General features: G+C 51.0%; 1 protein-coding gene across 2 annotated transcripts in view; it reads left to right on the top strand.

The window, feature by feature from the left end:
• CCDC88C (coiled-coil domain containing 88C) overlaps positions 1-13,168 on the top strand; it is a 145,568-nt gene extending 132,400 nt beyond the window's left edge. The window contains exons 27-30 of one of the 2 annotated variants that reach the window (XM_018066130.1): positions 3,655-3,723; positions 5,863-5,931; positions 6,871-7,160; positions 10,903-13,168. In XM_018066130.1, the coding sequence (XP_017921619.1) occupies positions 3,655-3,723; positions 5,863-5,931; positions 6,871-7,160; positions 10,903-11,910 (1,436 nt within the window). In that variant the 3' untranslated portion in view covers positions 11,911-13,168. The remainder of the gene's footprint in view (positions 1-3,654; positions 3,724-5,862; positions 5,932-6,870; positions 7,161-10,902) is intronic. The other variant, XM_018066131.1, reaches the window with a different exon arrangement.

The following is a 15,644-nucleotide window of genomic DNA, read 5'->3' as shown; positions in this document are numbered from 1 at the left end:
CCAGGCTGAGAGGTAGTGAGCAGGGTGGTTAAGTTGTGGGCAGGCTCTGGCATCATCCAGACATGAGTTCAGACTTCAGCCCCGCCTGCCAGCTGGGTGGGTGACTCTGGACAGATAAGAAGCCTGATCTCAAGCCACTGGAGGGGAAGCCCCGGGACCCACTCCCACCACCACCATGCAGAGCTTGGTGGCACCAAGTAGATCTAGAAGGGAGGTAAGCCAGCATCTGGGCTAAAAGGAGGCATCCTCTCCAGCCCACCTTAGTAGAAGTCTGGAGGTTCCTTCTCTGTGGAGGATACACAAGAGGGTCTCTGAACCGGAGGTGTGTTGACAGAGTGGAAGGCAAGTTTCCCAAGTGAAAAACAAGGGGGTTGTAGGGAAGGATTTACAAACTGACGGTCTCCCAGGTTGCCAGTAGCTATGCGTGTTCACACCTTTAGACATGAGATTAAAATATTGTCCCAGTCATCTGATCAACTTAAGAAGATCCCAGCTGAATGTCTCCATCAGATCTTGCCGGGTGAAGCCCAGCAACCTCTCTAGAGCCTCTAGTAGCAGAGACCAAAACCAGTGTGAGAGGCAACAGTGAGACATCATGGGAGTAAACAGACATAAGCACAGAGATGGAAGCTTTACAATGCCCGTCATTAACGTAGTCAGAGATGAGCAAAGCTGTTGCACCCATGAAACAAGGATAGGGTGCTAAGAGGGGGGAAGTACTGGGAAATTTAAGATACCCAAACAGGAGGAACAGGTAAAGCTTAAAACCAAGAAAGACCTTCAGCTGATAATTTAAAAATAGGAGATATCCAAAGAAACAGCTAAAAGGACTGGAAGTAATTGCCTCTGAGGTGTTAGAAGTTGGAAAACTATAAGTGGTTGTTATTTTTCACAGTAATAGCACCCACTCTGCTCTTAAAACCAGGGGCTTACACAACCTTGGTTTGACAAGCAAAGACAGACAGGGTCCCTGCCCTTGTCCCAGTTGCTTATAAGTAGGAAGCCCCCCAGGGGAGAAGGTGAGTGGGGTGGACACAGGAGAGGTGGGCAGCCTCTCCCCACTGCTGGCAGTCACTTACTGTTGGGCGTCAGTGGAGCTGTGCCGTGAGCTGTCTGGGAGAGCCATGCCCTGAGCCCGCTTGGCAAGGGTGTCAGTTTTCCACAGCCATCAGTCCCCCCTGGTTTCTGGAGCTCTGGGGTGCAGAGGCCCTGCCTGGTCCTGGGGAAGAGCTGGGAACACCATCTCCCCTCAGGGTTTTGGGGGTCTCTGTGGTTCAAGATCCAGCCCTCTGGGCTGACCCACAGGCTATCTCAGCCTGCATCCCATCGGAGCCCAAGCCTGGAATCATCCTGGAATCTCACTGGCCTGCAGAGCGAGCACAAGGGCCTGTCACCAATGGTGGCCCCGGACTGCCCCCAGCAATTCCTTGGCAGCCTGGCTCTCACATTCTGGGCAGTCATTGCGGATGGCCGTGTAGCCATCATCAAAGTGGAAACTGCCCTCCCCCACCCCCCGGGACCAGGATTTCTCTAAGTAAATCTAGTTCCTTTTTAGAGTGGAGTTTAATAATCAAGATCTGGGCGTGACAGAGTTCTCATTGCTTCTGCACCCTTTCAGTAAAGAAATTCTTTTTTTCCAGTTCTATTTTAGTCTTACAGGGGTTTGTTTTCACTTCGATTTCATGTGTGTGTCCTTTTCTTACACAGACGTCTTCTCTCTCAACACATTTACTTATATTTCCTGAAAGTATGCAGTAATGGTTAAAACTTTTAATACTGATACTGCTACTAACAAAATCACCAAGTGATGTTTATTTCCTTTGTAATTCTTCTAGTGCTTAATTCACTGGAATTTTTCTTTTATGGATTATGTTAGTGGGTTCATATACACTAAGGTTTATTTGTTTCTGTCTTCAATTGTAGAGTTTTTTCTTTTTTAAATTCTGTTTTTTACTACATAAAATATTTACATAATTTAAACCTAAATTACATAAAAAGGCATGCTTAGATTTCTAAGCCTCACGTCTCTCCCTTTCTCCTCCATTACATTCCAAAATCACCTTATAGATAACCTTTTTTTTAGTTCCTTATTTATACTTTGTGTTTCTTTTTGCAAAAAATAAATAAAAATATTGCATCTTGGAATTTTTTTTTTCACTTAGACATATATCATGGAGATCTTTCTCATTCTTTGTATAAGCACACAATAATTAAAATGTTGATATGACGATATTCAGCCAACCAGTCCCCAGAGTTGATTCCTGGAATTAGGATTGCTGAGTCAAAAGGCAAATACAAGTATACTTCTCCTAAATACGATTCCATATTTTTTAAAGGTTCTTCAGAAAATTCTGATAATTAGCCGGGTTTAATGAGCCTACGTGTCACTAGCCATATTTTACTATTGTAATCAAAGCAGCAAGTCTTAATTAAGCCGCTACTTTGAGTTGGGCATTAGGTTGTTTAGTCGCTAAGTCATGTCCGACTCTTTTTGTGACCCCATGGACTGTGGCCCACCAGGCTCCTCAGTGCATGGGATTTCCCAGGCGAGTTTACTGGTGTGGGTTGCCAATTTCCTTCTCCAGGGGATCTTCCCAACTCAGGGTTCAAACCTGTGTCTCCTGCATTGGCAGGCGCTGTCTTTACTACTGAGCCACCAGGGAAGCCCATTGGACATTAAGGGAGAACACAAAAAGTAGGATTCTCCTGCCTTCAGTGAATTAAAGAAAGGAGTCCTGCTGTCATCTCCCGGGAGACAGAACCTGTAGAGGAAGCCATTAGATCATATCTAACTTCAATTTATTGGAGCATAGTTGGTTTACAGTGTTGTGTTTGTCCGTTTCTGCAGCGCATCAGAATGAATCAGTTATACATACATTCATTCTTTTTTAGATTCTTTTCCCAAATTGACCATTACAGAGTATTAAGAGTTGCCTGTGCGATACAGTAGGTCCTTATTAGTTATCTATAGTTATTTATAGTAGTGTGAAGATCATACCTAACTTTGAGTGTCTCTCACTACCAGAATTTTTATAATTGGAGTCAGGAGTGGGTTGGAAACCTTTTGCCACTTTGGAGGGACCCAGGGTCTACTGTCAGAAAGAAACTCGCAAGTCCGAGGCACAGGGCATTTGAATCCCTCTCGGAGAGGGCCGTGGATGGCTGGCCTGTGCTTCCAGGTCTATTTCTGGAGCTGCCAGGGCAGGGCTATCTCCAGGGAGTCAGCCTCTCCCATCAGGTGCTGGAATCTTTCCTTTGCCCTCCTCCTATGACCCAAAAGCAGTGTGGCCCCCGGACCAGAACTGCCGGCACGGCCTGGCCTTGGAGGTTGGGAAGTGGTCCCCAGGGCCCTAAATATTCAGCTCCTTTTGCTGTGTTAATCCTTAGGCCAGATCACTGCTTTAGCCTTCAAGGCCCAGTCACGGCACAGGCGGAAAGGGGATTTAAAGTTAAATAGGAGTCAGGAGTATGAGGCTTATACCAGCAGGAGGCACAGAAGAGGCCAGGTCCATGCCCCCCTCCCTCACCCCGAGAGCCAAGGGCTGCCACGACCCAGGTGCCAGGCAAGGGTCAGAGGTGGCCGTCTGGCAGAGGGCCTGAGTTTCCCTATGGAAGTTCCCGAACCCCTGACTCATTGTCCTGTTTTCACCACAGGTTATAATTCCGACGACAGTCTCTGCGAGCCGTCCTTGGAGCTCGAGTTCCTTCACCCCAGGCAGTACGGTGAGTGGTCAGTGCGACATACCCTTCCACCTGGATTCTCAGTCTTGTTCTCATCAATAGTGCTTCTCCCTCAAGCTAAGTCCTGCACAGAAGTCCAATACACAAAACAGATGAAAATGGAGTTGTTGGATGAAGTGGGGATAGGTCCGCAGTTCGTCCAAGCTCCTTCCTTCCCCTCCCCAGGGGCCTGAGCATCTGACTTCTGCTTATATACCTCCAATGACGAGGAACTCACTACTTAGGAAGCATCCCACTTCTGGAGACTTTAATTTCCCTTGCCTTAAAGCACCCCTCATGTTTGCCAGGATGTTCCAGTGACCCACACAGGGAGCACTGACTTCAGGAGGATCTCTTGCCACCCTCACTCGCAGAATGGCTCCAAGTTACATTTAGTCTTAGACACTGTTGAAAGTACTTGCCATTTGAGTTAGGCATATTGTAAATTTCTGTGGAAGGGAAACCAAAATTATACTAACTTTCTCAAAAAATTAAAAGTGGATTTTTTTTTTAATTTTGCAAAACAGAAGTCATAGGAAGGTTGGAAGATAATTCTTAAAAAAAAAACTCAAAATTTACATTTATTTCAGTTTACTTCTGATCAACAGTGTGTGGGAACTAGCTATCTTAAAACTTTTATGATACAGATACAGATGTTCCCAGTTTATAGGCTCTGTGGTGACACAGGTTGACACAAGGAGCCCTTAGGTCTTTGCACCAAGTGGTGGGCAACACAATAGCAAGGATCTCCTGCAACGTTGGGTAAACTGGAGTAGCCTGATTTATGCTTGTCAGCTGACCAGGAGGGTTTTCTTCCTAAGTATTTGATTCCTTGAGCTTCTCTTATCAGGAAAAAGAAGGGAAAGGGATTTTCGATGCAACACTTAGATAAAAGTGCTTTTGGGTCCCATTGATTTGTATCACAATTTTCTTTAATGAAACTTAATTTTCTTTCCTAAAGAGGGATGTGCATTTTTAAATTTCAAAAATTCCCTTCTCAACAAGAGGACTTATTTTGCTTTTATACCATGCACCAAAAAAACGTGTATTTTTTGGCTCATCCCCAAATGCAGTTTGCTAGTAAGTGTTTTCCAGATGCATGCTATTTGCAGCGAACACATCAGCACTTGGGAACTAGGTGCCCTAAAGACCCAGAAGAACAAGAGCAAACTTGCAGGCGGTGGGGGGAGGTGGCTTGTAAGCAGCGTGTCTTCCGTTTTCAGTGCGCTCAACACTAGCTGTGTGCTGGGAGGATGTAGAGATGACAGAAACACGGCCTTTCCCCCGGGGGTTCGCCATCCAGCAGGACAAACTGATACAGGGCAGGCTGGTATGAGCGATGGTGCCCGGTACAACCGCGGAGGAGACCCAGAGGGGTGGCCTACAGGACTTGAAGGCACAGCCTGCCCTTGGCAGGGCAGGGGGGCAATGTCCCTGGTCCTGGCACTCAGTCTCTGATCCAAGAGCCACCACAGACATGCTCAGTGCAGACGGCAGCCCCAAGGCCTGGTTCCCTCCAGCACTCGTCACCATAAAGGTCACTCCAGGGCAGATGTGAATTTGAGACAGATGGGCTGAAGGACAGCAGACAGCTGGGAAAAGCAAGTGCTCCCTGTCCTGCTGAGGGTCCCAGCTCCTCCTCCTGGGATCAGGGAACTGAGGTTGCACACATGTACGCACGTGAACACACACCACCATTTCCTGGCTCCCGCCCTCACCGAGCTGCACTGTCATCTAGGCAGGAGATTTCACACGTGTTCCAGGAAGATCTGTGCAGGAATAGGGGTGAGGACCTGCACCCAACCCTTGGCTCACCTGGAGCGGCCCTTTTTTCATCTGCTTTTTCAGTTCTGCATGAGAGTTTCTTCGTTAACAAAATTGTTTGAAGCCACAGCCCTAGACCTAACTTTAAAAAACAAAAATCTTCACACTGTTTTTTCTGGACGCCCATACCTGGCACTCGAGGAAGTTAGCCACCCTCATGGGAGAACACGGGATGTCCTGAAACCCATCCTTCCGGGGCATGCTCAGCTCCACTTCTGCAGAGTGACTTTGTTCCAAAATTTTTCTCAGATTAGATGGTTCGATCCAGGCTAGACCTGGTCACGGGCCTTTAGATTGAATGTTGGCATTGCCTTGCAGCGTCCCGGCCGGGGAGCTTGGAGAGCAGTAGAAACGCACCCATTGACAGCTCACCTCTTAACCGCAAAGGTGAGCCGGCCCTCCTCCTGGGCACTTTGCAGTGTCTGTGGGTCTTTGTGTTTATATTATATTTGTAATTTTTAAAATACAGTTCCCCAAGATCTTCCATGCATTCGATATTAATTGCATTCCAAGGCCACATCACGTGATTTCAAGTGCAGGCTGAGAGCGTAAATGGATTTTACTTCAAATCCCTTCACCCCCACTGACAGTCTGGGCACCTAGGCGAGTCAGCCACCCTCTGAATCTGAGTTACTTCATCTTTAGTTCCATTCCACTGTGGGCAGAGAACAGAGTGGCTTTGAGTCTCGGGTTTTTTAAAGTTGATTTTATAGTGCAAAATATAGTCTGTCTTAATGAATGTTTCCTGTACGTCTGAAAAGAATGTGTTTGCTGTCCCGGGACCATAAACTCTTACACAGATTTTTTTCACTTCTTGGTATCCATGTGACCATCTGACATACAGCAAGTGCTCAGTAAAGCTTTTAAAAATATGAATGGATGAGAGCTAACGAGTGTGGTGAAAGTCGCTCAGTCGTGTCCAGCTCTTTGCAACCCCATGGACTATAAAGTCCATGGAATTCTCCTGGCCAGAATGCTGGAGTGGGTAGCTGTTCCCTTCTCCAAGGGATCTTCCCAACCCAGGGATCGAACCCAGGTCTCCCGCATGGCAGGTGGATTCTTTACCAGCTGAGCCACCAGGGACCTTAGCACTACTAACAGTATGAACTTTAGCAGAAACTTTCCACGTTTATCTCAAACTATTTTGTTCCAAATTCTAAGCATCCCAGAGTATGGGATGCTTAGCACATACTGTTAGTAGTACTAAGCCTGGGAGAAGTGTGCCCCGGGTTCTCGGGCAGGATCCTTGTCTAGGTGAGCGGCAGGCAGCACGGAGCCCACTAGAGGCAGAGGCGGTCTGATGTGTGCTCTGTGTCGTGACTCCAGGTTCCTCTGACCAGCTCCACGGCAGATCCGAGAGCTTCAGCAGCGAAGACCTGATCCCCAGCAGGGACACAGCCACTCTGCCACGGGATGCCAGCACCCCGGGGCGCCCCGCCCTCGGCCGCCATGAGTACCCCCCACCACGGAATGGGCCTCTCCCCCAGGAGGGTGTGCAGAAGAGGAGCACGGCCCAGCCCCATGGTGGGGTGCGACCCTGCTCCACATCCCCAAGCAGCGAGATGGTCACCCTGGAGGAGTTCCTGGAGGAGAGCAACCGGGACTCCCCGTCCCCCGTGAGTGGCCCTGGGGCTCAAAGGGACACAGCGGGTCCGTCATCCCTCGCACACTCCCTGGATTGGGATAGCAGGCAGAAACTGTCAGCAGAGATACAGGGATGGAGCAGGGGGCACTCCATCCTGTGGGGCTCCTTAGATGGGGAGGAAGCCCACGAGACTGCAGGTCCTGGTGCTGGCATGGAGGGCGGGGATGGTGTGTGCCCACTGCTGCAGGCTTCTTGAGAGATGTGCCCAGCACCCATTCTGGGCTTGGCATCTCAACCAGGTTTTGAGGCAGAGCTCTGCGTGCCCACTTCCCCTGAGCCCTCACCAGCAGAGATCAGTTTCTTCTATAAAGAGCCAGAGAGTAAATATTTGAGGCTTCCCTGGCAGGACGGTCTCTGTTGCAGCCTCTCGACACTGCCATTTTAGTAGGGAAGCAGCTCTAACCATCTGTCAATGAGTCGGCATGACTGTGTTCCAAGAAAACTTGACTTATGGACATAGACATTTGAATTTCATGCAGTTGTCTCGTGTCCCAAATGATTGTTCTTTAAGAAAAAGTTTTTTCCAATCATTTTAAAAGTATAAAAACTATTCTTAGCTCACAGGCCATACAAAAAGGGGCCGCACACTGGACCTGGCCCACAGCTCTGGTTTGCTAACCTCTCTTCTGCAGATCTAACCCCAGACACCCCCATTATTAGGATTCCCTCCCATGTCACCTTTTCAGTGTCTCCATTTAGCTTTTCTGAAGCTGCACATCTGTTTTTTCACATGTATATATGTGCATAATCAGTTGTGTCTGACTCTTTGCAACCCTATGGGACTGTAGCCCGCCAGGCTCCTCTGTCCATGGGATTTTCCCAGCAAGAATACTGGAGTGGGTTGCCATTTCTTTTAATATATGCTGTATAAATTCAGTCCCATGAGCGACTGGGTTACTGAACAGATGGCTTATATACTGTCTTCTTGTTTAGTCACTAAGTCACGTCTAACTCTTTGCAACCCATGGACTGCAGCACACCAGGGCTTCTCTGTCCTTTACTATCTCCCAGAGTTTGCTCAAACTCTCGTCCATTGAGTCGGTGATGCCATCCAACCATCTCATCCTCTGTCGCCCCCTTCTCCTCTTGCCCTCAATGTTTCCCAGCATCAGGGTCTTCTCCATAATTGAGATCTTTTAAGGTTTAGTGCTTCAGTGATGGCATCTCATTTCCCTTAAATAAATACAGTTGAACTTTCTGTAGCCACATGGTAAACTCTGTGACCCACATTAATGCGTCACATTGACACAGAGAACACAAAATATTTGTCTTGGAGATATTTATTGAGCAGCTACTGTGTCTTAGGCAATATGTATGTTGCCTGCTGTCAGAAAACAAAGCAAATGGGCCAGTTTTTATAGCATACTTGCTAGATGCTTGGTCTTGTGGTTGGTGCCAAAGAATTATAAAACATGGCCCCTCCCCTCTCTTCATGTATTTGTCTATCAAACACTTACTGTGGGCTAGAATCTAGGGAAACCAAGCTGAGAAGGACCAAAACCTTGCCCTCCAGAAGTTTATGGTCTTGATGCAGTGGCTCTTAAACTCTGGCATTCATCAGACTCGCCTGGCAGGACACAGGCTGGACCCCAGGGATTCTGAGATTTTTGCATCTCTGCCGAGTTCCCAGATGGTGCTGTCACTGTCACTAGGGGTCCAGGCATCACAGGCTGAGGACCACGGGCCTGATGGAGCAAACGAGAAAAGTCCAGAAATCGAGGGTGCCTGCAATTGGATGGCTCTTCTCCTCAATCCATTTCTGATCGTGTGCCTGTCCCAGTGGGTTTCCTATCCCTGGGCAGATCTCAGGGGTCAGGTCCCCTTGCTCACAAGAGGCACAGCCCCTCTGCACTCAGCTTAGACCTAACAGACACTGTCACTCAGGCCACTATCAGCACATGTCCTTTTCAGGCTAAATGAGCCCAAAGCTGTCTCACTGCAACAGTCTCTGTTGGCAGCTGATGCTCAGCCTCTGAGAGCCACCTTCTTCCCCCTCCATGGGCCCAGGTGCTCACCCCACGAGCCCCACCTGACACTTCCATCCTCCCCCCGATCAGGCCTAGAGAAGCCACCCACACCTCCACTCCCCGAGTACTGGTGGTGCTGGGAGAGCAGAGTCACACAATGGGCTCCCTGGGTAGCCTCCTGAAAGTGGGGATGAAGAGGCTAATTAGAAGCGTGCAGAAAGGGGCCAGGAGGTACAGCAGACAGCTCCAGAGTCAAACAGCCGTGGGTTCTAATCCTCAGTCTGCCCTTCTTCAGATGCCTAATCTTTGTGACCTCAGTTTTCTTACATATTTGTTGTTGTTTAGTCGCAAAGTCGTGTCCAACTCTTTGCCTCCCCATCGCCTGTAGCCTGCCAGGCTCCTCTGTCCATGGGGTTTCCCAGGCAAGAATGCTGGAGCGGATTGCGATTTCCTACTCCAGGGCATCCCAAGGATCCAACCTACATCGCCCGCATTGGCAGGCGGATTCTTCATCACTCGCTGAACCACCTGGGAAGTCCTTTCTTACATATTAAGTGATGTTTTAATATAACCTTAAACAACTCTTGCACAAGGTTGCTTTCAAATTTAAGTTTTTTGGATTACACCCCTGGTTCCTAGCACGGTGCCTGACGTGTGGGAAGTACTTGATAAATGGTTCTTGTCCATATTGATGACCCAGGTTCTTACTGCACACACACACCCAAGAGTAAGGCTTCAAGCTAACATGAAACAGCAGAGTGTGCCTCTGTCAAGTTGAGCATCCAAATGTTTTGAGGGGCCAGGAGTTGGCAGGTGGTTCCTGAGCTGCTGACCCATCCTGCAGGCTAACTCCTCCTGACAGGTCCCAGCTGGCTGGGGTCTGATTCTAGCAGCTCTCAGCCCTGACCTTTCCCCTCCTCCATCCCCAGCCTCGGGAGAAACCTCTAGCTGGGCTCCTCGAGGCTGGGAGGTGCTGGCAGAAGGCTGAAGTTGACCTGAACAAGCCCACCGAGCTTGTTGGCTCCAGGGGCTCCGCCTGGCTCCAGGGGCTCCGCCCGCCCCCAGGATGGTGACAGAGGACACTGGTTCCTGGCCAGGGGAAGCCCAGCCAGGTGGTGGCTGCACAGGGGAAAGTCTGGAGGACTGGGCTGCCTCTCCCTTCTCCTGGGCCTTTCTGGTTCCCTCTGCCCCTTGTGCCTGCCTCTCCCCTTCCTAAAATCCGGAGAAAGATCTGAGAGGCAGTGAGGATGCTGTGTGTGATTGGTTCTGGCTTCTGCGGAGCTGGCCTTGTCTTCCTCTCTGTGGCCCACTGGAAGGTGCTTGCAGCGTGTCTGAGCCTGGTGGGCTGACAAAGAAGGTCCAGTCCTGCCCATCAGCTTTCTGCCACCTGGTAGAAAAGGAGACCCAGGTCGACACGGTTGTCCTGATCCTTTCATAAAACGGATGAGCTTTGTGGGAAGTCATTTCCTCTCTGAATCGGCTTTCTTGCTTGTGAAGTTAGGGGGCGACTGAGTGGTACCTGGGTCGGCTCCCTAATGACCCTCGTTTCGCGTTGACCCCCACCCCCGCACCTGACCAGGACAGTGTGTGCAGTGGGGACATTAGGCCCTCAACAGGCCAAGCCAGGAACTTCAGTCCCGGCCGTGTGGGCAGCCCAGGGGGCATCCTGGGTGGGAGGAGGGACCTCCAAGTCACACACCCTCACCCCCCGCCCCTGGACTCATTCAGTTCTTCTCTTGCCTGTAGGATGCTCCCAGTTGCCGGGATGACCTGCTGAGTGATTACTTCAGAAAGGCCAGTGATCTCCCGTCCATTGGAGGCCAGCCAGGCCCACCGCCCAGGAAAGAAGGGGCCAAGATGCCCACCAGCTTTGTGGCCCCCACGATCAAGATGCCTGTCTGCACCTCTGAGGGAAAGCCGCTGAAGCCTGGGCAGTATGTAAAGCCGAACTTCAGAGCCGCTGAGGCCGAGGCCATGCCCAGTGTCCCCCAGAGGCAGCCCCAGCCACCCCAGAGCCTGTCCCTGGGCAGAGCCCGGCAGGCCACAATGCCCCCTGCTTCCCACACGCCGGCCAGCCGGAGTGCATCCCTAAACCGGGCCTTCAGCCTGGCCTCCGCTGACCTCCTCCGGGCCAGCGGGCCAGAGGCCTGCAAACAGGAGCTGGGGGGTCCTGAAGCCTCGGGGGGCAGAGACCCAGGCAGCCACAACCTGCAGAGCTCCACCACCCCTGGCTGCCATGGCCTGGCCCGCGAGCGGACCCCGCTTGCGGGAAAGGCTGGCGGCTCCTGTCAGGGCCCCAGCCCCCGAAGCCGGCCGCTGGACCTGAGGCGCTTCTCACTGGCTCCCCCGAAGGAGGAGAGGCCGACCCCCCTGCAGCAGTCCGCAACATCCCCAGCCATTGCCACTGGAGGCGGTGGCAGCGGCGGCAGCAGCAGTTCGCAGCTCCAGCACTTCTCACCCGCTGCAGCCCCGGCCGCCAGGACTAAGCCCCAAGGCCCCCTGCACCCGGGGGAGTTGGCCACCATCCCCCCCGTCCGAGGGGGGCTTGGCCCCTCAGAAGGGGACGGGGTCCCAGGGCAGGACCACAGCGAGGGCCTCCCTGCAAAGGTCCCAGGCAGGTCTCCGGACCTGGCGCCCCAGGGCAGTCGGACCCAAGAGGACTTCGGGCGTGGGAGCAGCTCCAAGAGCACGCCAGCGTCCCCCGAGCCGGGTGGCGACCAGCAGACGGTGTGGTACGAGTATGGCTGTGTGTGACCTGGCTCCTGGCCTGCAGCTCCTGGATCGCACCTGCTGATCACCACGGCCTTTTCCCTGTCTGCCTGCGGCGCCAGGAATGAATGGGTCTGAGAAGGAAGAGAGGGTTCCCGTGAGTGTCTTCTGTTCTGTTGCTAAAAATGCTGTGCCAAGCCCTGAGAGGGTTGCGCCCCGCTGGTATGCAACCTGTCTTCTGTATCTGTAGCCTCCAGCAACCGATATCTTTTGAACAAATCCACTTTGCCATGGGGACACTCAGAACGCAGTGACAAGGCAGCCCCTGAAGCAGACACTATCTGAGCGCGCCCCTGTAGAACACTTTTGTTTGCAACTTGCTGACCTCCACTGAAGCATGTGTGTATGTGGGCGTGTGTACACACATGTACACACATTCCCAGGGCTGAGTCCTGGTAGGTCTGGAAACTCTATTCCCCAAAGCTGTTTGATCCCAGGAGAAGCCCCCACTGGCCAAACTACAAAAATCTGGAGGCCATGGGTGGACCCCAGAGGCAGGCTTGCTGTCATGCCATTGTTGGGGTCCTGAGCGCTTCCCTTCACCCCAGAGCCAACGCGGCTCTCCAGGCAGGTGGGGGTGGCTTGGGGCATTTGCCTTCCCTGCTGGAGCCAGCTCCTGAGCTCTGCAGGGTGGGGTCCTGGGCCATTATAGCCACCTGCCTTCCCTGGCTCACTTTTCTACAAACACTGGATCTGCTGGTCCTGGCGGGAGGGGCAGGGAGAAACCCCCGCCCCAGTCCCCCACCCAGCAAGTGTATATAGTGTAAAGAGGGGAGGTGTGTGCAGCAGTGAGGTGCACCTCAATTTATACCGTGGCTGCAGCGCCCCGACCTCCCCATCTCAGGTGAGATGTTGATTTATTATTTCTGAGTAAACTTCTCATGGTAGAAACCAAATTTCCTTTAATATATTACCTGTGTATGTACACACTCATGTGAAATGTATGTACTTTGAGGGGAATCTATTTATGTTCCGTTGGGAGTCATTCTTTCCTATCGGGAATCTCACCTGCTGCTTCATCTCTTTGGTCAGATTCCTGGCACGTTTTGTTTCCTGTTGTTTAGTAAAGGTGCTTTTCCTGGGATGTCCTAAACGTGGTGATTTTTTTTTTCCCCTTTAGATTGGATATACTGAGAAAAAAATGGGAAGTTAAGATCGCTTTTCAGAGTGCTTCGGGTTGTGTATTAAAAAGCCATTCATTCTGGAGCACAGGACAGGATTGTAATAAAAGGACATGGACCAGTACTGAGTCCTGGTTTCCCTCACCATTCATCATAGCATCATCGGCCAGGCGCTGGGAGCTCAGGCTTCCTGCCTTAGCAGTGGCCACTGGAATCCACAGCTCCGTTGGACACTAGGTCAGAGAATGTAGAGAGCAAGGTTTTTCTCTTTATGGCAGCCTTTTTTTTTTTTCCAGACTTGAATTTTATTTTTACTTGGCGTAAATTGAATCCTATTTTGATATGGGATTTGTGTCTGGCAGGAGCTCAGCTTACAAGGGTCCTTTGGATGTTCCCAAAGCTACCTAACGAGAAAGTATCAGACCTTCAGTTTAGACCTTTGGAGGCCTCAGATCAGGTGCTTACATCAGATGGATGGATGTAAGGGGGTGGGGGCAGGGGAGAGGGTTGGTGGAAGTCAGAAGGATGGAAGGCGTATAAATATCCATACATCAAAATCTTTCTTCCAGATTTCTGTCCAGCTGCTGCCTCGGTGTCTCCTTTCCTTTTTCACCAGACTTCTTTAAGAGGATCTCCTCTCAGGACTTCCCCAGCGGTCCAGTAGTTAAGACTCCTAGCGTCCGATGCAGGGGCCGCAGGTTCGATCCCTGTTCAGGGAACTAAGAACCCACATGCCTCTTGGTGTAGCCAAAAAATAAAATTAGGCAAAGGGTCTCCTCTTATCTCTCTGCCCATTCTTCCCCCAGCCTCTGTGATCTGTGCATCTGACCACTCAGCGGAGCTCCCTCTAGCATATGAAAAGCGGCCACCTTGCAGGCTTCATGCCGTGTGGCCTGTGCAGGTTTTGACACCTGGCCAATCACCCCTTGGAATCCTCGCTCTCTGTCTCCCAATTCTCCCCACTGTGGTATGGCTCTTCAGCGCTGACTTGCCAGCCCATCATTCATTTACTTATTCCTTCCACAGAGGTTCATCGGAAGCTTCCTATGTGCCAAGTCCTAGGTTCTGCCTTCCAGACCTCTTCCCCCTTGAACCTCTGCAGAGCTGGCCCCCTGCCCCACTCCAAGCGCTGACTGCCCCTCAGAGCCCCCGCCTGAACACCAGGCTTCCTCAACTTCTCTCCCCGGCTCCTCCAGCAATACCAAGCTGTCACACGAGCACAGCCCTCTGTGATGTGGGCCTGACCCCTCGTCTCTTCTCATCCCATGTTTCATGGCTCACATCCTGGACCCGAGAGTGCATGTGCACTCTGGTGTCCTCGTCTTAGCCAGATATGCTCATCCTTGATCACACACACACACACCCCTGACCCTGGGTGTTGGTGGGAGCCTGCCAACTAGACTGCCAGCCTCAGACAGCTCAGCCCTCATAGCACCTCAGGACATTCACCCCAGGTGACCTCCACACCTGCCACACCCAGCCCTTTGTGGTTTAGTTGGCCCTTGGGCTCACCTCAAGGCACACCCAGCCCTCTTCTCACTCCCGCCTTTGGCCCCAGACAAGTTCATACACATCCACGACTTTCATTCCAATCTGTTCGCAGAGGCTCCAAACTTATCTCCAGCCCCAACCTCTCGCTGGAAACCTCCAGATCTGTTCTCAGCTGGGAAGTCCCAAGACACTGACAACTCAAAGTGCTCAACACACAATTCCCTGTCCTCCCCCCATCTCGTTCCTCCAGACAGCCTTTGATGACCCCCTCTCCTCCCCATGCCCTATCCATCACTCCATCAGTTGGCTCCACACCTCACTCATACACAGCCAGCCCCAGGGGATGGTTCTCTGGATGGTACCCTGGGCCCTGTTGCTGAGTGGGGCACCCCAGATCACGCTTCTGTGCTCCTAGGCCCCACTCTCTCTGCACTAGCCTGGGAGACATGTGACCCAGTGTCTGGGAAATATCCAAGTGGCCACTGGATTTTCATGCCCACTGCTGCCTGGAGGGAGACAGGATCGTCTGTGGCCCTCCCAGGTGGCACTAGTGATAAATGCAGGAGACACGAGGGGATGGCAACCCACTCCAGTACTCTTTCCTGGAGAATCCCATGGACAGAGGAGCTACAGTCCATAGGGTCACAAAGAATCGGGCATGACGTGCACGTGGGACAAGGGGCTACCCTGTGGAATACACTTTAAGTGAGAAAATGAGAAAGCCTAGGGCAAAACTTGGGAAGCACCAGCCAACATTAAACATCCAGCCAAAATATATATCAACCAACCAGGGTGAGGGAATGTACATACACACACACATATTTACAGATATAAAGGACTATGACATAATTTACAAATAAACTATCTATAAAATACATACGTTTATTACAAAATCCATAGAGTCAATGGATTCTCTTAGAATGCTCTCACTGATTTTTGCCAAGCCTATGTATTTATAGCCAGTCTATGCCTGCAAGAGATGAATGTCGTTCCAATGTGAATGTCAGTTGATGTTTTATGTTAGCAAGTAAGATGAAAGTGAAACAAGCTAAAGATGGATATCAGAACTTCACTCACTGATGGCATGAGCAATTGCTTACTCAGGTA

Source organism: Capra hircus, chromosome 21, assembly GCF_001704415.2.
Source record: "Capra hircus breed San Clemente chromosome 21, ASM170441v1, whole genome shotgun sequence".
NCBI classification, from domain to species: Eukaryota; Metazoa; Chordata; class Mammalia; order Artiodactyla; family Bovidae; genus Capra; species Capra hircus.
This window is presented reverse-complemented; position numbering and strand designations above follow the sequence as displayed.